The sequence below is a fragment of the Phallusia mammillata genome, chromosome 5, assembly GCF_965637545.1.
Source record: "Phallusia mammillata chromosome 5, kaPhaMamm4.hap1.1, whole genome shotgun sequence".
In the NCBI taxonomy this organism is placed as follows: Eukaryota; Metazoa; Chordata; class Ascidiacea; order Phlebobranchia; family Ascidiidae; genus Phallusia; species Phallusia mammillata.
In genome coordinates, this window is record NC_137256.1 from 1,458,107 (window position 1) to 1,483,612 (window position 25,506).

Here is a 25,506-nt window from a genome sequence, read left to right on the forward strand (position 1 = left end):
TTAACAAGTTTCTGTCTTCCTCCAGTTCAAACTACAATCCGCTACCTGAAATTTTCTTACAAATCTCAATTACAACAAGTCTGTCCCAAACACTCGAAAATCAAGCAAAAATAGTTACTTTGTTATTTTGCGAGCAAAAAATACAAAAAATATATTTCAAGAACGTTTCGTTCGCACGCCGGTGTCGTAAAAGTGGGAAAAGAGTACCATTGTGTGACGTAATTACACGTTGTGAGGTATCAATGGCGGTTGTGACGTAATAATAAGGGCAAGCTGCAAGCAATTTGTGAAGACTTCAGGCCAATTAACTTAACTAAAACACGTCTTGACAAAATGCACTAAATAAGTAAAAAATGTGATGACGTCACGTGAAGATGATGTCATAGATGTTCGAATTAATTTTGAATATCAAAATAGAAGATGAAAAAATTTAGAAAAAAAGTAAAATTCTTTGTGAAACACTAAAATCGGCAAGAAAGTGCAAAATATTGTGTGAAACACTTTTGTGCCAACCAGTGAGCGACATTTGAAGGTGACAAATTATTACACTATATACAGTAGCATAACAAGTCGCAAAGTGTGGGGATGGCGTCCACTTGTGAATGTTTCGTCAAACCAACTTAAACTTTGTGTTTTGTCAAAACATCTGATTATGTTCATCGCAAAAAGATTAATATTTTTTTAAATGACATAATGTTAAAGTGGGCGGTAGTCACGTGACACGGCAAGACACACATACGTCATAAATTCGCGTCAAAATTCAGTCAACAACGGATAAACAAACAAATTTGGAAGTTTGGGTTGATGTATAGGGAAAATTTTGCTACAATAACGCCTCCCACAGCGGCTCACTGTGTACAGTTTCTATGTCAATAAAAAATCACAGTAAAAAGCGTCATTGAAGTTTGTGCCGGTACATACTACGTAACAGTGGTAAAAAATATATTGGATGAATTTTAGGGAGCTGACAGCGGAACACTAAAGAATACTGATATTCTAACGTAACACCTCGAAGCACACAGGTTAGCTTGCGAAAATCAGAACACAAGTTAAATAAACCAAAAAGTATAAAAAAACAGTTTACAAAATAATTCTAGACGCTATTTTTTTCACAACACTGGCCTAAAAACAGTTAGTAACTTTATGTCCAAAAAGTTGCACTGAAAAAGTGTACAATTTTGGAAAGAGTAATTTTTCAGGCACCTTGTCCATTAACGTAAGTTATACGGATGAAAACAGTTGAAAACTTGAGCAAGAACTTAAAGGAAACAATACAATGAAAAAAATGTGAAAAACTTTGATCATTTCAAACTGAAATCTTCTGTTGGTTTTTACGCCCAATTTTAAATTTCCATGTTAAAATATTGACTTGTTTTTGTTCATTCAAATGGCTAAGAATTGTTTTACCATCGAAATACCTGTTAAAATTTCGGTCAAGTCGCGCAAACTGGCAAGTTATGGATGATATTGTCTGTGATAAACTGAACGTTAAGGCTCAGAATAAATAAATTCAGATAAAATGTTAATTGTAAATAAAAGAACGTGTATGAAACTTGATCTAAAAAATTTACTGAAATGAACATACATTCATCGCTTAAGACTAGTCCCAAAGATGCTCCAGTCGTAGGTTCGAATCCCACCGCAGTCTAGACTTTTCCAGCCTATTTCTTGCCGCACAGAAATTACCGACTTGATTGGGTATGGCGCTTTTAAAAGGACTTCTATCATGTGAAAATCTTGAACAGAATTGAGATGAAACTAAACTAACTAAATTAATGCCAAGAATATCCATCAAAGCAATCGTTGAAAAACAAAATCCCAGTTATACGCTCTTTGTGGGAAGAACTAAACTATTTTCGACGTCTGTAAGATTCAAATACGATGACTGCCGTAGTTCATGACCATTTTTTCCAACTTTATCTTTTATTCCGACGCCGAGGTCCAAGGAACCGAATTCGTCGCGGATCGGGGAAGCAAAACTCACTATGCCGGATTCGGACGTGTAATTTCCCGTAAAGTCGCCCTGATTGTTTCGGCCCATGTAAGGCAGACTGCCACTCATGTTAAGGCTGCTTAGAAGCGTGTTGAGTTCCTGTAACAGTTACATAAGAATTATTTCTCTAAGTTCAATGATAAAAACAACGGCCCAAATACTTATAAAAAGCGATATGGTTTATTATTCAAACGTTTCGGCAAATGCTCATGCCATCATCAGTGATATGAAAGGTCACATCAGTTACACTCGTTTATAACCGTTTGAGTCAAATATTTCTGATATCCTAAACACAGTGTACAATTTGTTAGGTCCGGCAAACTTGATTAACTACAAACAATTTTTGCTCTTTCAGCAGTTTTCTTTTTAATAAACCCTGCTAAAAAACTGCTGGAAGAGCAATACTCGTTTATGCAAGATGCCTCGAAGTAACAGCTTGGTATTACGGGTATTATACCAATTTATCAACTCCGGGTTTTAAGTTTATAAAAATATCTGACCAAATAACTGCCTTTTTTTGTTCAAACCCAGGACACTCCCGAGGACGAAACCCGATCAAGGTTTTTATATGTCTGTTTGTGGGTCAGGCGCGCCGGACCATTCGGCCAAGTTCCTGCCCTTCTGTGTTAACTGCCTATTTATGTTTCAGTCTCATTTGTTTTCGCCTCCTGGTGGTTGCTGAAAACAACTTTGAGAACCGCTGTATGACATCACAGTGAAAATCACAATTACTTACTTCTCGTTGTTCTACTTTTGTGGCTTCAACAACTTTCGCTAATTCCTGTTTTTGTTTTTCCAACATCGAAAGTTGTCTCTGGAAACAGAATAAAGTTTTGTCGGCAAATATTCACAAATCATAGATCACCCCGATGAAGACGCCCCGTATATATGACGTCGTAACGTCTGTAAAATATGCCTGGCGACAATCCTATGTTCAGTCACAAATATTTCTACAATCAGACGTTGCAGCAAAAAACAGAACAACCCAGCATAAACAATTAAATAAATGTGGCGTTTATGAAATATTTAAGCAACGCGCGTTGCTTCCCTTTTTGTAAAGCAATTTATGCTAAACTAAAAACAAGTGTCATTTATGTTGCAAAAATATGTCGCCATCATTATTACTCAAACGATTTTGTAATTCAAACGATTAAATAAATCGTTTGTCATTATCAGTTATGTAATGTAAGTTAAACCAAGTTAATTTGTTAATCGATTTTAGGAAAAGGTTTAGTTCGATAATCTGCCGACAATTCACACTGTTTTGACCTATGAGGTCTCATCAGTGCAGCTGGTGAAAAGACATCGGCCGTATTGGCTACTGTAGACATTTAACGGCACTCCAGTTTGTTGGGAGTAACAGGCCGAAAAGGTTTAGTTTTGTATTGTAAATTACAGTACAGAGTATAGGGACTAACGTTGATATTGCAGTATTATTATTATTTAACTGCAAAAAACGGAAGTTTTTCAAAGATTTTTGAACACAAACCTGGAGTTTATTGTTCTTTGCGTCAAGATCTTCGGTAACTTGTGTAAGGTGGTTGATTTTCTCGAGACTGGAAAAAAAACAGATAAGCTGACGTTATCAGAAATCGAGGCTGAGACCAAATTGAGACATTTGCGAAAGTTTACTTTGTGCGACTTAAGCTTTACATTTAACAAATTTGTCGTTCAACTGGCGGTTTTCAAGAACTTGTATTTTTGCTGACGTTTCGCCCACCAGAACGTTAGGGCTTCTTCAGAGCGATGGAGAGCAGTGGGTTATGATAAAATAATTACATTCGTTGAGGAGTTGCGTGCGCTACAATATGACAGCGCATAACTAATGTCCGATAGGTAGGTGGGAAAGTTGGACGTAATATGTTGCAGAAAACAGGGCTAAGACTTTTGCCATTGAGATTTAAGACTTTCGAATTTGAATTTATAATGCAACTTTCAAAGAGCTTTACAGATCACCTTTACAGATCTTTTATAAGTTTTACAGATCACCCAAATATAAATTTTTGACCTGATCCTTACTTTTTCTCAACCTTTTTGAGAGCGTTGTCGGTATTGTGGATCGCCAACCTCCGCTCCTCTTCCGATCTCTGCACATCACTTGCAGCCTCTTCTTTCCACGCAAGCTCCCGGGATAAGGAGTCCTCCGCGGATGCAAGACGACGTTCCAGATCCTCCAACTCCTCCGCTGTGGCTCTTCGCTCCAGGAAAAACAGCTCTCTGATTGGAGGAGAAAGATTAACTTTATTTATTTGTTTGTTCTTTTTTGTACTTAATGGGAGCAGTGTCTCTAAATGCATTCCTATAATTAAGACATAGATGCAGGGCGGGATGTCTTAACTGATTCTGGTCGAACTGGCAATCCCCTACTACGAAGCTGACATGTGCAGCATACGAGGCAGGCAACGGTGCTTGTGATTCGATTTTCGGCGGATTCTCCACTGAGCCTGTGTAGATCAGTTGGTGGAGCGCGAGTTCCCGGAAAGACTCCTGTCGAGGGTTCGAATCCCACCGCAGGCTAGATTTTTCTAGCTTTTACCTTGTCATATGGAAATTACAGGCTGATTCGGCATGACGCCTTTAACAAGCTTGTCGTACTATGATGCATTTTAATTTTTAATTTTTTTCGACTTAAATAAAGTTGGTGACTTAAATTTAGTTCAACTCATCTCATTCTGGGTTGGAGCAATGTCGCTTGAGTTTTTTTGCTCAGGGAAACATAAGTGTTCGAGACGGGATTAGAACCTACAACCTTGTAAACCTAGGGCGGATGTGCTATCCAGTTTTTACCGCCTTTTCAAAAATAAAACTACAGTTACCGATAACGTCACAGAACTGAAAAATGATAATGTTATCATAAGTAATGTCGATATGTACGCTATTGCTGCCAGGCATAGCATCTACATTATAGAGCTCTTCTGGCAATTGCCATATAAGGCTATAGTGTTAAAAAATGTCCAGTTGTCCCTTTGAGGGTGATTATACTAACAGATCAAGAACCGCCGTCTTACAACGTTAGTTTTGAAGCAAATTTAAAACTAGGAGTACTAAATGGATCTTGTTCTAATTAAAATACCAACACTTAATTGTGCCATGTTAAACCACCTGATTCGTCGAATCTTGCTTTTGTGTTTTGATTTTAGGTTCTTGTAACGATCAGCATAATTTCGAGATTGCGCGGCATAAAGCTCCATTCTTCCCCGCAGAAGTTCAACAGCGTCTTCGAGCTGCGTCCGGTTCAATTCAGCCACCAGTTTCTGCAACAATATAAAATATTGTCTAAACTGAACTGCCGGAAAATATAATTGCCGGAAATTCGTTCGTTGCCACGAAGACTACGATTTCGGGTGTTATAATACTCGTGGGCACACTGACGTCGTAACAGCTTTGTAACCGCGTGTTTTGCAGGACTAAGATTCGAAAAGGTTTTTGAGGTTGCCCTAGAATACTTTAGTTCTCAACAAACTTGAAGAGATTTTGTAGGTTGTTCCAAAATGTTGGTCATAACAACTTTAGGATTCGAACAGGTTTTGTAGGTTGTTCTAGATTACTTTGTTCCAAACAACTTTCAGACTCGTAGGTTTTTCTAAAATACTTATGTACTTTAGGATTCGGAAACGTTCTGTAGGTTTTTCTAGAATCGAGCTGTAGAACACGGTATATAAAGCACTTAAAAAAGAACGTGAATGCCAAGTGTGATTGACAACATACACTGATGATAACAACAGAGATTGTTGAAACGTCTGCATGATGTATTCTATATACACCACTTCCTTGGCTGTTATGTCTATGATTAAAATACTTTTCCGTGTATAGTGTTCCTACGTTTTAGAATAGTTTTTTTTACACGAAGGTTTAAACCCACCTCCGTTTCATGCTGTTCCCTCTCTCCTGTCACCAGGAGGATCTGCGCCTCCGCGTTCAGCGCTCTCTTCTGCAGCTCACTGATGTTGTTCCTCATCTCCTCTTCCCCTCCTCTCGTATTGTTCAAATCCCGCTCACTCGATTCCAGGCGAGTTTCCAATTCTCTCCTGCAAAAAAGAAGATGAAATTTTCACAAAATATTATTAGGATTTTATGTAGTATAGTTTGTAATGGTGATGGTACAGCTGTCACAGTGGTACGATTATTTTATTTCAACAAATTTGAATGGTGCAATTAAAGTATTTAGTGACATTGCATTGCATTCCCTCATTTTTTAGTCTATCTTTCATTTGGTAGCTAAATGCCATACACCACAATAAAGATTCGAAACAGAAACAAACTGTTTTTTGCTTAGTTTTAACATTCCTTCATTTGAGAATGACACAAGTTGCTGTCGAAATGTCATGTTTTACACGAATATAGTGGCTTGTTTGTTACTGCTTTAGTTGTTGTTGTTATTTTTTCTGAAACAAAACAAAACAACCTTAAAGCCTCGTTTCAACACTAAAACAGTATTTTTTAGTGTTTGTCAGATCCAGTATATTGACCTTTTGTTAGTTTCCCCCTCCGCTTGTTGTTTCATGAAATCAAGTTTGGTTTCAAGTTGAACAATCCTTGTGGCTTGATCCGATCCCGATGTCTCACTCAGAACCCTCTCCTCCATATCTTGCAGCTTTTAGAGACAAAAATATTTAATTGTGCTCGCTTGATTGTAAACTTTATCCTGCAAATGACATTAGATTTGCCGAAACGCCATGTTTAGGAATTCATTTGAGCTTGACTGTCTTTATTTTGGAATTTTTAAAATCGTGGCTTGTGCATCTTAATTAGAAACAAAATCTGAAAAAAAGAATTAAGTGATATATGCGATTTATAGTCAGTAAATTGAGACAAGAAAATGACATTTTTAAATTTGACAAAGGTTATTCAGTATTGTCGTAACTTGGATAGGAAAATTATTACGCCCCAAATAAAACTGAAAATTCTCAGAAGTTTAAAAAAAGCTAAAAAAACTTTTTGAATAAATTTGATCTTTGTAAATAGAAACCTTTCTTCTTAATCTTGCGATCTCTTCTTCATTTGCATCGACAGCTTTTCTATTTTCCCCGTTTTTCGCTTCAACCTCATCATCTTTAATCCGGAGCTGTAGCAGCCCTCTCTCTCGTTCCGACTGGTTCAGTTTATCCAGCGCTTCTTTTAATTGATTCCAAACCTAAACAGAAAATGTCAAAATTATTCTGTGTGTCCGACACGTATTGTTACAAACCAATGTGGTTTAAATTAAGTTCCCTTTTCACATGAAAGTAAATGCAAAACACTCTAATTTTTCCCCTCAATTTTTTCAAGTATACTCGTCTTAATTAAAAAGAGATAAATTCCGTTAATTAACAACTTTTTCACAAGCTTTAATAGTTATTACTGATATTTTTTGTCTACATATGTTTGCAAAATATGTGTCTTTGGTAAAGTTTTAAAAAATGTTGTTAAAATTCTTTGTTTAACTCAACTCAGTTTTACTACAAAACAAAATTATTATGTGACGACTTTGAGAACTTGAAACAGTTTTAAGAACCACAGTCGTATGTATTTTATGCTAGGCCAGTTTGGCTGCGATAGAGTCCGAACAAAACATTTCGCTTCAAACCAACGTTAACTGCAAAAATAATTTCACGAAAGTTGAAACAGAACCAAAGCCTTATTTATTCTGTGCTAGACCGCTTTGGCTGCGTTAGCTGTGTTATATATTTGTTTTTGTTCATGTGCGTCTTTAATCGCCGCTGTGTGTTCCCTAAAGCGTTTTATAAGCGCGTGTTTTGCCCGAGAGGTCACTATAATGAGTTACACGAAGTGTGTGTGGTTGTGAAAACTTGAGGGCAAACACATTACAAGCTGTAACTCCAATTTCTAATTTACCTTAGTGAGTTCCGCTTCGAGTATCGCGTTCCTGTCCTGCAAGTCGGTTGCGATCCTTAGTTGTGTGTCGTGCTGATCCTTCCAACTACTCCCTGTCGCTTCACGGAGTGATAACTCGCGTTCGCACGATGTCAAACTCTCCCGTACTCGCTCTGTTTCCAAACACTGACTCTCGTATTGCCGTTTCGCTTCTTGCAGTTGAGCCCGCATCTCCACAAGCCCATCCAAATCCTGCGTCAAAAATAACGCGACAAAAAATATTTAATAGATCATCACGTCGATATTTTGCTACAAATAAGTTAATCGAGGAAAAACGTTAATATTAGTTTTGTGCAACTTCTGTTTAGAAGATTCGCAAACGAACGATTTCTGATTTTCAAACACAACAGTCACACATTTTTCACCTTTACTTCCTCCAGCTGTGAGATTCGATCCCTCAACCTCTGGGTTTCTGCCTCATGTTTTAGGTTTTGTTCCTGAGTTTTTGCTTCGTCTTCAGCCAAAGCAGATCTGAAGTCAAAAAAGTGCTTTTACCGAGATTTGAACCCGAAACCTTTCGAGGACAAGTGATTCCGCAAACCACAGGCAACGTTGCTTGTGATTGTTGGTAGAGCGCGAGTTTTGGAAAGATTCCAGTCTAGGGTTCGAATCCCACCGCAGGCTAGATTTTTCTAGTCTGTGCCTTGTCATTTATGGGAATGCTTGGTGGCCAGCTGATTCGGCATAACGCCTTTAATAGGCCTGGCGTAGTATGATGATTCGTAAACAGTGTTGATTAACTTAACTGAAAAGTGCAGAGTAATAGATGCATATGTCAGGGGACTGCTATAAGTGGGATAACACTAGGTAATGCACCAGGCTTATAAAATAAACTAATTGGACATAATTTTTACGTTTGGGAGCCTGTGGGTGAACCGTAGGGACAGGGTCATCAGGGGTCAAACTTTAGAAGGATCAAATTTGGATAACTGGCTAACATGTGTGTAAATTTAAATCGGTTTGAAGCACTCTTTCATTGCCAAACGCATAGAACAAAACAGCGTTGGACAGAAAAAATACGGACAAAGACATTATATGTCTATATGAAGGGGAACCATAATGAATTGGACGCTTTTTTTGCTTCGGTGTACGTTAGTTCGCAAGACTTTGGGGCCAAAAAATCTGGGAAGAGCCAATTTTTTTGCGGACATTTTTCTTAGGTTTTGCTACTTACTGCATTTCCTCGATAATTTTCTGTGAGTTTGCGACAACCTTCCGTCTTTCATCTCCCATTTCTGTGTCGCTCGAGGTCAACGAGTTCAACTGCTCGTTCAACCGGAAATTTACTTCCTTCAGGTTTTTATTCATCTCTTGAAGCTCTAAACATAATGATAAGTTTTAACCAAAGATTTTAGTGTATTGCTGTTTTGTAAGGATATGCTTGGAAGAGCGGGTTTGATTCGGCCTGTTGTATGCTTTGTAACAAGCAAGCTAATTGAACGCAGTACATTTATGTGGGAATGCACATTTAACACTGGGCCTGGTATCAGCCCTGAAACGTTTACCCAGACCCTCTGTAGGTCTTGTGTGCTGTGTTTTACACATGTGATGTGTCGTTAACTTCGGGCTCCATAAGTGCTTCAAAGGTGGTTACAGAAGTGAATCACACATTTTTGGAGTAGTGAGCGGAAAAACAAAAAAAACTTTTTTGTATACCACATACACAAAAACTAGAATGCTCTAAAATTGAGTAAACCCCAAAAAACGATTTCGTAAACCATGTGTTTAACCTTGGTACTTTAAATAAAGGTTGTGCGTCCTGCGGAAACGCTTACATTTTAAACGCTCAAAAAATATTTCAGTGCGTTGCTAGAAAGAGTCCAATCTTACATCGTGTACAATATGTTGGTGTGTAATACTTGTGTTATATGAATGTGCGGCCCATGGTCTAATTATGTTAATTGTATTTGGTCCAACACTGATAAAGGTTGGACACCTCATGCTTTTAACATACTTGTTTTACTGCGATTAGTTACTGGGTTTTAGAAAACAAACTCCCAGTTACAGACACAAGTTAGTTGGCAACGTTTTCGAGGGCGCTTAGCTTATAAGGATAAAAGCTATTGTCTTAGCCAAAAGTGCATTAGCAGTTCGCCAAGCCAAATGTTCCAACGTAATTTTTGACAAATTTGCTGAAAGTTGTTCAGTGAACTGGAAATTAACGACATTAGCCGGTGCGCTAAGGGTAACACTTACGCATATCAGTGAACAGTATAAGTCATGGTTGGGTTAACTGTGGTACATTATAAAATTACCAGTTAAGAAGTGCACCTCTGAGACGACTGACAAAAAGCTGTGCTCATGTATAGGCCATATAAGCAAATAATTCCTACACAATACATCTTATTGGACTTTTACACTCATATATATATTTTATCAGTTACAAGTTAACATGTTGGTGTGAGTGACATTATATCATATGTGTAAGAAAGAATACACATGCCATTTCTGGTTTATATGGGATTGGTGTGTTAAGATTCAAGAAGCAATCTCAAATTGTATACCGACTCAATTAATGGCTACTCAACTGTACAGACAAATTAAATTAAGTTGGACTCCACCCAGTTCACACAGTTTGCTGGAGACCATGGTTGCATGACAGCAAATACAAACCTTCAATGTGAACGGATAACTCCAATCTACTGCATTGTTCCTGTTCCCTAGCCTGGGTTGCTTCGTCCCGGAGTCTTGAGTTTTCGTTGCTGTAATATTCCTTTTGGTTCTCGAGCTCTCTCATGTGAGCTTCAGTGTCGGCTTTCGCTTCAACAACTGATGGAAGAGTTTTTATCCCATCAAGAGCTGCCGTCAACTCCGTCACCTTTAACAAATAAATTTATGTTCAAAAAAAAGTATGAAGTTGATAAATGATAAGCAACCTCAAAAATATTATCAAACTTACAATAATTTATGAGTAAGTTGCATAGAGTGCATACTGTATGACCTGCAACGTACGCCCACTTAAGGCATCAAACAGAATAGGTAGGGCATGGCTTTTCAGCCTGCTTCTCCCAACAAACTGGAGTATCGTTAGATGGCTACACTAGCCAATACGGTCTAAGTCTCGTCACCAGATGCATTGATGACACCTTACATGTTGGATTGTTGTGCTGTGTCTGCAACTTGCTTATAATTTAATGTAATTTGATTAATAGTTTATAAATTAATGTAAGTTTGGAAATATTTTTTGCACTGGTATCAAAAACAATGTTATCCACTTGTGATAGATATTAAGATTTGAAAACGGGGAAGTAAAATATTTTTTAAACAGAAACAAAATAACTCCACCTCTTGTTTTAGCTGATCTCTCTCTTGTAAGGCTTCAGTTAGTTTCGACGCCATTCCTCCCATTTCTGACATCGCCCCAGTCATTCTTTGTTGCAGTTCACTTTCCTCCGAAACTAAACTCTGAATCAGAATTATTGAGCTGGTTTAATAATTTGAAAAGGTGGAAATCTTTACATATAGTTGTTGAGTATTGGCACATAGAACGTCACACGTAAACTGATAATAAAGCTAACAGCTTGATTTAATAAGCTGGTTTGATAATTCAAATTATTGAAAATCTTCACAAATAGTTGTTGAGTGTTGGCACATAGAACGTCACACATAATCTGATAATACAGCCTTACATGGTAAGGTAAAAAAACCTGGATGCCACCAGCCGGTTTTGCTTTTTACAAAATCAGATACATTATTTAGAGTTAAGCTTTAAGCCTAGCTGCAAATGACATATGTGCATATATTTAAGGCTTTGGCTCAAATAGGTATTCCTGTGACACTTACGTTGAGTTGTTCTGAGACTTTGTTGTATTGTTCATTAGAATGTTGAAGCTGATCTTGTAGAACTTCAACCTTTTTTAGCACAGTATCTCGGACAACGAGAAGGTATGCAACCTTGCAGGAAAAATAACAATCCAATAAATGCTACAACTAAGGAAAAATAAACCATATTTGCTACAGACTGTGCACACTGTTTCAACCTATAAAGAAGGTCTCATCAGTGCATCTGGCACAAGAGATAGGACCAGCAGTTTCTTCTGCAGCTTGTCATCAATCAGCTTCATGCTTTTACATAATATATTTGGTTTTGTCAAAATGAATTCAAATTGTTAAAAATTGAAAAAAGCTGAGGTATTCAAGACTAAAGGAGCTTATATAAGCATCGGAATACAACCATACAACATAGATATTTTATTGTTTATGTGAACAAAACAATACAGAATGTCGCTTTTTACATCTATTTGGGACATTGTTTTCATCATTAAACTTATGAACAGATCTGTACATAGTGTTCCGAACAAAACTATAGTTTATTACTTTACATTACCTGCTCACTAATCGTGCTTCCAATCAGTTCTGTCAAACCTTCCTGTTTGCACATGTCAGTGACTTCATCTATTTCAATCTCTACAAAAATGTAACACACCAAGTAATACAAAGGTTTGTATATAAACAAGAGAAACGCATATGCAAGTATAATCTAAGATGTCAGTTTCTGCAAAAGGATTGTTTCGGCCACACGTTTTTTTACTCCTAAAACCGCAACTTTCGGTGGAAAACAACAATCCAATGCTTTTACAAACATTTACTTTCCACTGATAAACACCAATTGGCTTATTATTAACAAGCTGTCAGTCCTGTGCTCTGGTCTACTTAATAAGAGTTAAATTGAAAAAAAGTCATTTACGATTTTTTTCTTGGATCTCTTTGATTTGCTGTTTGAGGTTTTCATTCTCATGCTCGAACTCATTTGTGAGTTTATCGCGCTCTTCACTAAGCGACCGAACATGATCTACATACTGCTGGACCTGCGGGGAAAACAGGGTAAATGTAAATACAATTATTCCACATCACCAAATACAGGGAACTGGTTAACAACAAAATGCTTTTAGGATACTAAATAATATATATACTGTAGAAAAACACCAAATAATGTTCATGCTCACAGTTCGTATGTTATGTGATTTCCCAAACTCAAGTAACATAATCACCACAGTTATAAACTACCAGGAAATTTTTCAGAATACAAGCAGCATGCACATAGTAAGCTCCTCAAAACAGTGCTTCGACATTTTTTTTTATTATAGTCACCAAATATACCTCATTCATTTCTTTAGTGTGGCTGATTTTCATTGCTTCAAGTTTCTCTTCAGTGGCAAGAAACAGTTGCCACAAAGAATCGACTGCAACAAATTTGTCAGGAGAAGAAATTTCCTCATTTTTTTCCAGCAGGTCGTATCGAAACAACGCCTCAATGACATCCTGCGTTATCTAAAATGGAATTGGGCTGATCAATTGAAATACAAAACAATGGAGGACACATTTTTTGCATTGTTTGTTACATAAACATATTGTCATATATTCTAAGCTTACTTTACTATGTTGGTCCATTTCCATTTTTCCTTACAAGTTGTCTTAACTAAATCCCATTTCCGAATTGATCCACCAGCGACCCTGAAAACGTTTATCGAACCTGCAACTATAATTCAGATTTTTTTCAAATCTATTGTGCTCTAAAAAATATTTGTTTTTGGTTGATGAGTCAAAGGCAACAATCGCAAGTATATTGTTAACTCGTGCAAACTATTTTTGGCAGTAAAGATCTGTTTAAAACACACATTTCCATATAAAGTAAAACTTTGACAATAGTAAATAATATACAACCTTAAAAAAAACTAAGCAAAATGTGCTATATACAAAAATAGGGTCCAAAAATAGACACAAATTTTAATTTTTGACACAATATTCTAGGATTTTAAAACACTCCAGCACATATTCTTTAAAAATACTCAATTTAGGAATTAATAATTATTAAATTTAAATTTGACTAATAAATGCGTGGTTATAACACTTTATTCAACTGCATAATAAACAATAAACTGTAGGTAATGATCTTACTGAGATTAAAAAAATACAATATACGACAACCGCCGTTGAACGAAACCTGCAACGCAGTAAAATACTGAAAAACCAAAACGCACACGAATTTCAAACATCAATCCAAGCGTAACTACATACGCCAGCTGAAGAAGGGAAATACCCTGTTATTGTGGTTGACTTTAGCAAATTGCAGTCAAGCTTTAATAAATACATTGAAGAGCTTAGCAAACAAGCTACGCTTTCAAGAATATTTGTCAGTTGATTTCAAGAATCATTGACTAAATTATTATTAGTCAAGATCGACGTAAGGCGAGACCAACGAAACGTAGAAAGTTTAAATTGCACTTGTTAAACGGAAATCCTGGTCGGCTGTGGTTAGATTGCTTAGTTTTGATGACTGCTCTGTTGGGTCAAAAGTTGGACAATATATTTTACGACATTTCCAGTGAATTCACATTTAAATCAGGCACACATCATAGATGCAATTCCAAACCTTTAACGATCAATTTCCTGATTTTGTGGCACAAGAGTAGTGTTTCTGTACTGTTACATACCATTTTTAATTCAAAAATACATACTAAAGAAATTGTCCACGTTTGTCCAGATGTGAGTTGCATTTCTTAAAAAATGTTGTTTTTAAGTTTAAATGTTGGAAAAAGTCTTAGTTCTATTTGTTGCAACTTGCAATGTAGAAGTGGGACAAACCGCAATTCATCAAATTACTCGCTTTGGAGACGAATTACACGCTAGCTTCATTTCCCTAGAGAGTATATCGACACTGTGAGACAAGTTCAGGACAGTGATTTTCAAAGACGTTTTTGTGTAAAGTGTCGTTGCTCCTTTTTGGACGTGATTTTGTTGTGTTCCCGTCAACCGCCAGGCGTTATTTTTTCATGAAATGTGTTGTTCCATGGCATGTGTAAAACTAAAATTATAAATAACACTTTTATGTTTAAACGTTCAAGATTGAAAATTGATTAAAGATTGAAATAATAGTTTTGAATATTTTCTTCAGATCCCCTTTAAAGTTTTTGTAACGCATGACAGCACTCGCATCAAACTTCCTATTTTTTGTGAAAGTTGTAGGCTTGTAGTTTTATTTTATGGAGTAAATAGGCATTAAGGTTCGGGAGACTTACTCAGCAAGGTTTAATATCGTAAAGGAATTTGAGAGACGTTACAGTGAAAATCGTGAAGTCCTGAGGAGCCCAGCACACTTACAAAATTTAAGAATGTTTTTTGTTTATTTTAAAACTAATATTTGTTGTAAAACAGAAACATGCCAGTCAAACTTTCATGCCACTAATGTAAAGAAGTGTTTTGATAGTTTACTCTTATTGCATCTTGTTTGTTTTTTGAGAAAAACCTTATTTTACCAGAAACTTTTGGGCACATTACACAGCAATTAAAAACAGATCTTGTATACATTTGGTGTACATATTGTTTAAGCCTACTTATCATAATAATATATTATAACAATTTAATACTTTTTGTTCGGAAGGTTTGAATGTAAGTGCATTTTGTTAAACATAGAGCATGACATAGCAATTTAGCAATCATGTTTCGCTGCATGCAAAAGGTCAACGTTCTGAGTGGTTTAAAGGCTAGGAATGACTTGGTCATTTTGCCCGCCTCTTGTCTTTATCTTAACCATCAATCAAATCAACAGCACAACAGAAAAAATTACAAGTCTCGACCAAATGACAGTCAATTTGGCAAGTGGTTCATGCTTATAATTCCAATCAGTGGATTTGGACTTGGCACATGGCAAGTTTACAGAAAAAAATGGAAGTTAGGGTTAATTAAACAACTGGAAGAAAGAACAAGCAGTTTTCCAAGACCTTTTCCACAGGATATTGGTGAATTAAAAGACTTGGAATATTATCCATTGTATGTAACTGGGACATTTGATCACAGCAAGGAGATATACATTGAGCCGAGAAGTTTGGTCACTAAAGGTGCTGGAATCGATGCTGGGTCACTTATGTCATCACAGAACAAAAACATTGGAATGCAGGTCATCACTCCATTTCGTTTAGCAGACTCTGACATGACCATTCTAGTGAACAGGGGATTTGTGCCTTTGGCGAACAAAAATCCTGTTACACGGCCGCAGGGACAAGTAGAAGGAGTTGTCCAAGTTACAGGTCTGCTGCGACGCAACGAGAATCGACCGCCTTTATCACCCTCAAATATGCCCAAACAAGGTCGATGGTTGTATAAAGACTTGAATGAAATGTCAAAATTGACAGGAACAAGTCCAATTTTAATTGACGCTGTTTTTGACCCAGGAGCGCCACCTGGTGCACCGATAGGAGGACAAACAAGGGTTACACTAAGAGATGAACATTTATCGTATATCGTGACATGGTATGGACTTTCAATAGCTACAAGCATTATGTGGTATTACAGATTTATGAAATGATTACTGTGGAGTATTTGGTGCTTAACTTGTATACTTACAAAACAACTGAACACATAGAACATTTGTTATTTTGTCAATGTCATTTTTGAAAATTGTTCGACACAAGCTTACATAATCTATGCTCTTTGAAACAATCAAATATGTAGAACATTTGTTACTTTCCTCATTTCGTAGTTGATTTCAAACATTGCTTGAACAAAAACTAACATTAATTATTATTTTTAATCTTTTGAATAAAACAGTGTAACATATCGATTGTTAGTACAGCTTTCACAACATGTACTAAATTGTTCTTACAGGCAGATCAGCCAATGGTCTTTGACTTTTGTCGTAAAAATCTGGCTAGATCTATTGTAATTGTAGTAATTGTTGCATTACTTGCAATTTATGCTTATTTCAAAGGGTGAGTCAGCATTTTTTGCTTTGCCAAATCATTATGCATTAATTTTTGGCAATTTTGTATTGCAGGTATAGAACAATAAATCAGTTTGAGTCAAAGTCTTCTCAAGGCAAGAAAGAAATGTCTGTGACAAAGGAGTTCTTTTTACTTGCTCCAACTGCAAAGGCCACTGCAACTGTACACACACTTTTTCGTTGTTGTTTTGTAGAATATATGTGTCTGTACATTTAATAGATAAGGTTTTACACTACTGGCAATTTATAGGTATCCCGATTTTTTTCAGGTCATCTTTCTCCATGGACTTGGTGATACTGGGTAAGATATAGTTTATATTATTTACATTGTCGGGGTTGTTAACAAGTTCTTATATTTAATCTCATCTTATTACCTTTTTGATTTGTGGGACATGTAACTGTATTTAATAATTTAGTAAAATTACAGAAAGTTTTCTTGTGTTTCAACATTATGAGTTGCCTTTTATATTTTTGTAAACATTTTTACTTATTTTAAAGAATATATTGTTTTTCAGGAGCGGTTGGTCTTTGGCATTTAATGAGTTCAAGCAAAAGCACATCCGATATATATTTCCAAATGCGTAAGTATTAAACACTTTGACACAATGTTAGCTTGGGTTCCAATGCGGGTTCTTAACACACCCCTTGTGATTTCCTGTTCTGCGTTGCTATCAATCGCCTCACCACAGTAATGACCAATGTGCTTAGATCTATTTCCTGTTTCTGTGCTGAGATAGAAGAAGTATTTATGCCTACAGCTTAAGCAATTTGCTGCACATTTTTCAGAAAAAAATTGTAAATTTAAATTCAAACAATTTTTAGTATTATTCATCGAGAAGCCAAATAATAAATATAGTGCACAACAGCAGTATCAAAGCTTACATACATGTGTATAAAATCAGTGGTGGGATTCAGCCGGTTCGCACCGGTTCTCTAGAACCGTCTCATGACATTTTATGAGATCAGCGAACCAGTTAGCATTACTGGTTACCGTCAATAGACTTTTTGTAACAGAATGACTTTTGTGATAGAACCGACTAACAAAAAATTTGAATCCCACCACTGTAAAAAATGTGACATAACGCACTTAAGTATATACTGAGGTGATGAATGTTGCTACATACTGCATTACTTTATTTACAGACCGAGCATTCCTGTAACGTTAAACCATGGGATGGTGATGCCCGCATGGTGAGTAAAATGTTTGATATGTTACAGTTCATCAGCAATAAAAATTGTTATATGCTTGTGTCTTGAATTTTGGTTGGTATTTCAGTATAATCAAAAACATATCTGCCAGAGAACTCGTGTATAAAGAATAAATCATACATGACAACAGTGATTGTTGAAACGTCTTCACTAAGATGTATTTTATGTACACGAGGTCTCTGGCAGTTGTGTTTATAACCTAAATCACTCTTCAAGTCTCTATATAAAGTTCCTGACTATTTCAGTATAGTTTCTGGCAACAATTTAACTGCATGTTATAAGTGATTTTCTGATACAATTATTTTTCAGGTATGATTTAGTGGCAATTAACCCACGAGGGCCGGAAGATGAAATTGGGATAAAGAGATCGGCTGATAAATGTGAGTGTTTCTCGAAATGTACATGTGCTGAACTTACGGGCAAAATAAGTCTAAATAAACCGTTTAGATTTAATTTTATGCCAGGCTACTAGCTCAATTGCATTTTTTTATTATATTTTTATATTTGACTTTTTGAACCACTGATGATTACGTACAATTACCTGTAAACCACTTTAAAGTTTTTTTTGTTGCCATAGGTTACTGCAACATTAACATTTTTTATGCTCTTGTGTTAAAAATAAATAGATTTAACCAGTGGTTCCCAATCTTTTTTGTTACATTCTTCCCTTTGCCCATTTTCGAACTGTTCATTCCTCCCCAATTTTTGGGAACCACTGGATTAAAACTTCGTTTTTAAATGGATCAAATAAAAAGTGTGATGTAGTTGTTCCTGCCTGCACACAGACTGTAAAAATTTTGCAAAAACGAAACCTACTATAAGGCAATAAAGTTAACTTGAACCTTTTCTATATTGCCCATAAAATACTGACATGGTGAAAGCCACTCTTTACGTATCGGTTAAAGTTATTAATGGAAGTTTGTATTTTAATGAGATGATACATGTAAAGGTATATAATCATATAAACATCAAATATTTGAAGTGATTGTTTGTTTTAAAGCAAATGACATTTGTTGAAAGGGTGTCTGTCAACATAATGTTCATTCTAATGTCAACAAAGAATGCTATGTGATGTCATAAACATGCAAAGTCACAATAGCTGTTGGGTGACAAACAATGTTAGATTTGTTTTTCTGTTTTGAAATCCCTGCATCATTAGGCAGAAATATTATGTGTTATCTTCACAAAAAATATTTCATTGGTAATCCCAATCAAATATTTTTATGTAAAGATATGATATTCTGCCCCTGTTTACAATTTTTTTAAATAATTTCAAATGAGTTTTTTTTGCACTAAAAATTGTGTTGTTTTCAGTGCGTGAGTTAATCCGCAAAGAAACCACCGATCACCAAATTCCAAGCAACAGAATTGTAATTGGAGGATTTTCTATGGTGTGTACATGTTCTGTTCTACTTCATGAGTAAATGTTTTCCAATATTTATGAAATTGAGTTATATACAAGGAACAGACTTGCAAGGGGTAGCTGAACTAGCAGCAAAACTGTTATTACATAATGTCATTATGGCTTGTCATTCATTACTTAACTGACGATAGTCTTTTTTGTCAGCCTGTTCTATCACAAAAGTCATTTTTTTCAGCTGGTTCTGTTACAAAAATCCCATTGACAGTAACCAGTAATGCTAACCGGTACTGTTGTATAGAACCGGTGCGAACCGGATGAATCCCACCACTGGCTGTAGGCATTTGTAATTTTGTCTTTTGATCAACTGCTTGTGTCCAAAACATAATTTTACATTTTTTGTTTGTTTTTATCACAGGGTGGCGCTCTTGCTCTTTACACAGCACTAACACACCCTGAACAACTTGGAGGAGTGATTGCACTCAGCTCATATCTTCCATTAAACGAACAATTTAAAACAGTAAGTTAGTAAACATTATAAAATGTGTTTGAATGTCCCTAACTGTTCTAGTTCTGGAGTACACAGAAATAACCAATACATGCAGTTAACAGAAATAGGCACACCCATTTATGTATATATTCGTGGTCTAAGAAACATCCTAAAATTGGTTAATTTCATTGCTTACAATTTTCAACAAATATTGAACAAAGTTTGATGTAAAACTACCCATTTACAAAGTGATCTATAGTTCTATACTAAATTAAAAGTGGATCCCTTGGTAAACCAAAGTTGGCTGTACCTGATACAAAAATAAGATGGCTAAGTGGTTAGCACAGCCGCCTCATGATCACAAAGTTGGGGGTTCTAATCCCATCTCAGTCACTTTTGTTTTCCTGAGTAAGAAACTTGAGCAGCATTGCTTCAACCCAGTGGTTTCCGATGGGTTGAACTAAATCGAAATCACCAACTACTAAAGTCGAAAAAAGAAAATGATTTAACAGACCTGCAAAAAAACAGGCAGTTTGAAAGCGGACTCATTGTTAGCATAACACATCCAGGCGTTGCCCACCAAGGATAAAAATGAAACAAACAATACAAATCAATGCCTATATTATAGTGCTGTTGGAAAATCTAAAAAGTTACATATTTTTTTTCTTCTATGAACAGGGAAAAGTGAGTTTGCAGAACCAGAAATGCAACATCTTTCAGGGACATGGAGACATGGACCCGATGGTTGCACCTGATTTCGGCAAAGCCACCCACCAGATTCTCAAAGCTGGTCGATCTTCACTAGGGGCCAGCACAGAGCTGAAGATGTATCCAAATTGTGGACATTCATCTTGTGATGATGTGAGTAATGTTTTTTTGGGTTGTTTTATTGCCTACAATAAGCAGAATGAAAAATATAGGTGATATTATTAGTGATGGGACGGGTACCCGGTACTCGGTACTCGGTATCGATGGTATCGAACGATTTCAGTGGTATCAATACTCGTACTCGGTATCGAAATTTTTTGTCTCAGTTTTCGATACCAACGTGCGAGTACCGAAGGTCCATTTACACCATAAGAATACGGGCAACTTTATGCCAATATATGCTTCGGACAGCATAAAATTGGAAAAAAGTTCCGCCAGGTTACGTATATTTTTTTCACTATCGTATGGAGATAACATTTTTCTGCATGTGTGTGTGCACGCCTGTACCCCGGCCATGACAGATAAATTAGTCAGTGATATACAACTAAGTACAACACTGTACTTAAGTACTCGGTAATCGTACTCGGTACTCGGTATCGAAGGTATATACATGTGGTACTCGTACTCGGTATCGGTACTCGCTTCAAAACCTGGTATCGTCCCATCACTAGATATTATGCAAATACCGTTTACCAATTGCTAAAAAACTATTATTTCCCTAAAAAAGTAGTCAAAATTGTCTTGCACCCACAAAAATAACTTAGGATTATCTTGCATGGTTTCTCCATTACCTTGTTCAAACATAAACATTTTTTCCGTTGTATTCACAGTAGCATTTGAGGTTGTCTTAATTCATAGCACTGCTAATCAACAGCAAATTTGTTGTTCTTAAGATCAGGTGTTTTGGTGGGGTTAGAACCTGCAACCTAAGGAGAACTAGAAGTTTTCCTGCTTTCTTACTAATTTCATAAATGTTAAATGTGAAAACATAAAAATTTCAGCAACATTTTATTGCAGGAATTGGATGACGTCAAAAACATCATTAACAAGTGGCTTCCCGAAATATAATCTCATCAGCCAATCAGAGACCGCCCTGCCAGTGACGTAACCTCAAGTGGAAGGGCACAGTTTTTTGAAAAGTGCCATTTTTCGTTCATGTAATAGTTTAGAGGGCAAACTTTTGCTGCCAACTTTAGGAAATACTCTAATTTCACCATATTCTGTGTTGTCTGTTTGCTGAGGTAGACTATTTTAACATTTGTCCTAATTCTGTGCTTGAATACAATGATCCGAAATTTTAAAAATGTTTTTAGGTTAATTGAAAATTCCCAGTGCGAACACCGTTTCGCTTTGTGCCTTGATAATTTGTACTGTGATGTCATAATCTTTAACGAATTCCCCGAAAATGAAAATAGTTCCAACCCAAGCGTGTATTTTTCATGTTCCTTCCTCGTATTTTTCCCGCTTTTCTGTGTTTACCGCGAATCAATAAACGGAATTTCATGCGGCTGCGAAACCTAGATATTTATTAGGGATGGGCCGAGCCGAGCCAGAACCCGAGTACTCGGTACCGAGCATCGCTGTTTTTAATGCTCGGTGCTCGGCCGAGCAGTTGCACAAACTGACCCGAGCGTTAAGTTTGCATATTCATGCCTTGCTAACATACGTAACTAGTGTTCTAAAGCAGTGGTTCCCAACCTTTTTGTTGTCGCCTACCACTTGAAGGCAACGCATTGTTGCCGCGTACCACTTGTTTTTAGAAACGTATTTTCGAGAAGATAACTTTTTTATTTCCCGAATCGACTAATGCAAATGTAACGAAGAAGTAAAAATGAAGAAAAGATAAATTTAATGAGCAATCTGTATTTGTTTACCTTCTACAAGTCGATCGATGCGGGGCACAACTTTGCTTACTGCACATCGGAAATAATGGCCGGGGGAAGTAAGGCGGTTACGACTCTTCGTCTTGATATTCATCATTGAAGAGAATCCCTGCTCGCACTCCCACGTAGAGGGGAATAGTAGTAACTGGGGTATAGCGCGACCGGCTAATGTGGGATACGAGGAGGCCATATTCAGCCAAAAAACTGTAGGAGAATATTCCTTGTACATTGCCTGTGTAGTGTCGTCAGCCTGAATATCGATGAGCTGCTCTTGCTCCCCAGTTCCAATAGGTAGGTCGGCTGGGTCCACAGAAAATGGGTTAGTGATGTAGGGACAGCAATCCACATCCGGGAAGTAATGAGTAAGCTCAGCTTTTAGTACCGTGAAGTGGCATAATATCTCATCATCACTTTGGCCATTGTATCCTCCCGGAAGATTACTAAGTAGTTCGAACATTCTATAGCGCTTGTTTTTTACGTTATTTGACCAAAGTTCCAGCTTGCGCACAAATGCCCGTAGCCTTGAGATAAACTGAGTGACAGTGCAGTCAGTTCCATGCATTGATAGGTTCAGGTGGTTGATGACCCCAAAAATATCAGAGAGGTAAGCCAATCTTACGATAAACATTTCATCCTCAAAGTCTTTTTGAAATTCATGGCCCTTTTGTTTGAAAAAAAAACCGTATAATTCTTCTTTCAGTTCGAAAAGGCGTCTCGTCGCGTTGCCTCGGGAAAGCCAACGCACCTCCGTATAGTAAACGAGACAAGTATGTTGAGAGTTGCCATTCGTCCGGATTTTCCCTGACATGTCAGGGAATTTAGTGTTTAAATCTGCGTCAGGGAGAAATGTTAAAATGTACTTAAAAGTCACGAATTTAAGAACAAAAATTATATATACTATGAAATCAATGTACCAACAGAGAAAGTTTCTAGTAATCTACAACCGCGTCTATGCCATGAAACGTAAAGAGGTAAACTGGCGGCGCGCAGGTTAACGCACACGGTTACTTTTTCGTTTTGCAGTGTGTGCGCGCGCGTAACAATACCTGTTTGTTGCTAGTTGTCTAACAATACGCGTTAAATACGCAAATAAAAACCCGCGTCTCAAGAAACCACAGCATTCGATGCAACGTGGAAACGTGGGAAGTTTCATTTGCTTTAACAGTGTACCTCATATGCAAGGAACTATATAACAACAAAAAGTCGAATGTCGGGAGACAATAAAAACGTTTTTATACAGTGGCATTTTATTTCAAATTTGAAAAGGTGTTTGTGGCTTACAATGTTTTTTTCCTGAGTGAAATTGGTGCGAATGGCTTTTAGAGTGGTAAAGGTTGGCGATCACTGATATATATGGTTATTGTTTCATTGATAGTAAGAGCAGTGAGATTACCCTAAAAACTAAACAGAATCCTTCGCAGAAAGTTAATTGACAAGGATCAGAGTATCGTATAACGTTTTCTCATGTCGCCGTGCGTGTGACTTTCGAATTTTCGAAATTTATTTCATAATAGAAGTGTTTGGATCGCAAAAAAGATTAACGCTGCGGTTCTTAAACTGGGGTCCGTGAGGCAATTTTGCGGTGACCGCGAAAAGGGTAATTCTATGTTTATATTTGGCGTCAGTTTGTGCAACTGGACAAGTTTAAATCAAAGTGAGAATCGACCGTCTCCATTGCTAAACAATAGGCTTTATTGCATGACAACTAACAAAAATGCAATTGTTCGCGCACAATTGTAATGTTTTTTGTATTGTCTGTGATGTCAGATTTGAATCATTGTTATGCGCAATTTTGCACAACTAGTTTAAATCCTGCAATCAACTTTCGTTTTTCTGAAATATACATTCGAGCTTAAGGACCACGGGCCCCCGAAATAATGGCAATTGGACCGTTTAGAAAAAACTAATGAAAACCTTTAAAAACCACTGGATCAATGCAACTGAGGTAAATTTTGTCAGGGATTGTGTATCATAAAATATGGCAACCCAAGTTGAGAGCCCAGATCTTCGCAGAGCAGTTTGAACAATCGAGTATTCAAGGCAGACGTTTTCACTGCATTAACCATTTTTACAACCCGGTTTAAACAGGCTAACAAATTTGGCGGCAGCACTTTAGCGCAAAGGGCGAATCTGTGTATAAAACAATGGACAAAGATGACGTTTGGCGACACAGCTTCTACATGAGCTTGAAATCCGGATTTACGGCCAAGCATAGCCGGAGCCCCATCAGTCGTGCAGCCAACCAACTTCCCCCACTCTAGTTCATTCCGCTTGAAAAAGTCGTTCAAAACATTAAAAATATCCACTCCTTTGGTTGTGCCTGACAAGTTCTAACTTAACAGTAATTTGGTATTTACCTTGTATTGTTGAGTGTATCGGACATATACCAGTAACTCAGCGCAATTGGTGACATCCGTGGATTCGTCAAGTTGAACTGCAAACCCATACTTTGAAGATCTCACTGCTGCAACAACTTGGTCGGCAATGTCGATCGACATTTCCTCAATACGACGCTTCACAGTGTTATTAGACAGGGACACACTGGACAACTTGGCCTCCGCCTCCACTCCGATCACGTTTCGAATCAAGATTTTCGCCGCTGGCATAATTAGAGACTCAGCAATTGTATGCGCCTTCATGTTTTGGGCAACCAGGAGGGAAACTTCAAATGAAGCTTTTACATTCCCAGAGCTGCTCTGGTACACGGCGCCTGTTTTATCAATGCGTTGCTGTTTAGCTTTTTCTCCAAGGCGCTGAAAGTAGCTAAGATCTTGGTCCTTCTTTGTAGGATGGTTTGTTTCAAGATGCCGCTTGAGCAGACTTGGTTTCATGGCACTATTCGAGAGCGTCTTCATGCAAACCAGGCACTGCGAGAGAACCTCGCCTCTGTGTTCAATTTGTACGAATCCATATTTTAGATAACCCGTGTCATACTTTCGCTTCGACATTTTTCGAAATCAAATTGGTAAAACGTTTGTAACGCACTTTCTACAGTAGACTACAACTCTCAAGCACACTGATTCAACTACAGGCGTATTATCCCTACCACGAAATAATAAGAACAAAGACATATTATTTTCAAACAATGCCTACCTTACTGGTGGCACCTTAAATGGGTTAGTTAGAGCAAACATAGAAGTGACACGTAACCCGGTGGATTCAGTAACAGACATTTTGTTATCACTTGTGATTTGTGTGCAAAAAAACGGAAATCGCAAAATACCAAAAGGTGTTCGCGTACCACCGGTTGGGAAACCCTGGTCTAAAGGG

The 25,506-nt window shown here is 37.1% G+C and overlaps 5 protein-coding genes across 6 annotated transcripts; 2 read left to right on the top strand and 3 right to left on the bottom strand.

The window, feature by feature from the left end:
• Positions 1-100: 100 nt before the first annotated feature.
• Positions 101-13,405, bottom strand: LOC145230096 (uncharacterized). The gene is made up of 18 exons (XM_080095474.1): positions 13,241-13,405; positions 12,968-13,138; positions 12,555-12,675; positions 12,195-12,274; positions 11,651-11,761; positions 11,153-11,272; positions 10,481-10,685; positions 9,042-9,186; positions 8,233-8,338; positions 7,829-8,059; positions 6,963-7,127; positions 6,463-6,587; positions 5,856-6,021; positions 5,096-5,247; positions 4,013-4,210; positions 3,483-3,549; positions 2,730-2,807; positions 101-2,092 (listed from the first exon to the last, which is right to left on the bottom strand). The coding sequence occupies exons 1-18, from the start codon at positions 13,262-13,264 to the stop codon at positions 1,823-1,825; spliced, it is 2,535 nt and encodes an 844-aa protein (XP_079951600.1). The 5' UTR covers positions 13,265-13,405; the 3' UTR covers positions 101-1,822.
• Positions 13,406-15,219: 1,814 nt separating this feature from the next.
• LOC145230156 (surfeit locus protein 1-like) lies at positions 15,220-16,471 on the top strand. The gene has a single exon (XM_080095536.1). It carries the CDS (start codon positions 15,306-15,308, stop codon positions 16,170-16,172), a length of 867 nt encoding a protein of 288 aa, XP_079951662.1. The 5' UTR covers positions 15,220-15,305; the 3' UTR covers positions 16,173-16,471.
• A 5-nt stretch (positions 16,472-16,476) lies between these two features.
• On the top strand, positions 16,477-21,869 carry LOC145230157 (acyl-protein thioesterase 1-like). 2 transcript variants are annotated; one of them, XM_080095537.1, is made up of 10 exons: positions 16,477-16,575; positions 16,641-16,749; positions 16,856-16,887; positions 17,102-17,167; positions 17,730-17,777; positions 18,105-18,175; positions 19,110-19,186; positions 19,574-19,675; positions 20,324-20,506; positions 21,371-21,869. In XM_080095537.1, the coding sequence occupies exons 1-10, from the start codon at positions 16,484-16,486 to the stop codon at positions 21,419-21,421; spliced, it is 831 nt and encodes a 276-aa protein (XP_079951663.1). In that variant the 5' UTR covers positions 16,477-16,483; the 3' UTR covers positions 21,422-21,869. The 2 variants fall into 2 exon arrangements, with proteins under 2 accessions (XP_079951663.1, XP_079951664.1); XM_080095538.1 differs by having other exon boundaries at positions 21,355-21,421.
• A 204-nt stretch (positions 21,870-22,073) lies between these two features.
• On the bottom strand, positions 22,074-22,822 carry LOC145230139 (zinc finger BED domain-containing protein 5-like). Its single transcript, XM_080095516.1, has one exon. The coding sequence runs from the start codon at positions 22,796-22,798 to the stop codon at positions 22,202-22,204; it is 597 nt and encodes a 198-aa protein (XP_079951642.1). The 5' UTR covers positions 22,799-22,822; the 3' UTR covers positions 22,074-22,201.
• A 1,412-nt stretch (positions 22,823-24,234) lies between these two features.
• Positions 24,235-25,246, bottom strand: LOC145230029 (zinc finger BED domain-containing protein 5-like). The gene has a single exon (XM_080095380.1). It carries the CDS (start codon positions 25,182-25,184, stop codon positions 24,567-24,569), a length of 618 nt encoding a protein of 205 aa, XP_079951506.1. The 5' UTR covers positions 25,185-25,246; the 3' UTR covers positions 24,235-24,566.
• Positions 25,247-25,506: the final 260 nt, after the last annotated feature.

Excerpts from the sequence above, each read along its gene's own strand:
- LOC145230096 (XM_080095474.1), bottom strand. The coding sequence starts at position 13,264 with ATGGAAATGGACCAACATAGTAAA. Across the intron at positions 8,060-8,232 it reads CACAGCTGGAGGAAGTAAAG|GATTTGGATGGGCTTGTGGA; the intron begins GTGAAAAATGTG and ends TTTTTGACGCAG. Across the intron at positions 6,022-6,462 it reads GAGGGGGAAACTAACAAAAG|GAGAGAATTGGAAACTCGCC; the intron begins GTCAATATACTG and ends TCTTTTTTGCAG.
- LOC145230156 (XM_080095536.1), top strand. The coding sequence starts at position 15,306 with ATGTTTCGCTGCATGCAAAAGGTCAACGTTCTGAGTGGTTTAAAGGCT.
- LOC145230157 (XM_080095537.1), top strand. The coding sequence starts at position 16,484 with ATGGTCTTTGACTTTTGTCGTAAAAATCTGGCTAGATCTATTGTAATT. Across the intron at positions 17,778-18,104 it reads GGGATGGTGATGCCCGCATG|GTATGATTTAGTGGCAATTA; the intron begins GTGAGTAAAATG and ends ATTATTTTTCAG. Across the intron at positions 20,507-21,370 it reads GACATTCATCTTGTGATGAT|GAATTGGATGACGTCAAAAA; the intron begins GTGAGTAATGTT and ends ATTTTATTGCAG.
- LOC145230139 (XM_080095516.1), bottom strand. The coding sequence starts at position 22,798 with ATGCATGGAACTGACTGCACTGTCACTCAGTTTATCTCAAGGCTACGG.
- LOC145230029 (XM_080095380.1), bottom strand. The coding sequence starts at position 25,184 with ATGTCGAAGCGAAAGTATGACACGGGTTATCTAAAATATGGATTCGTA.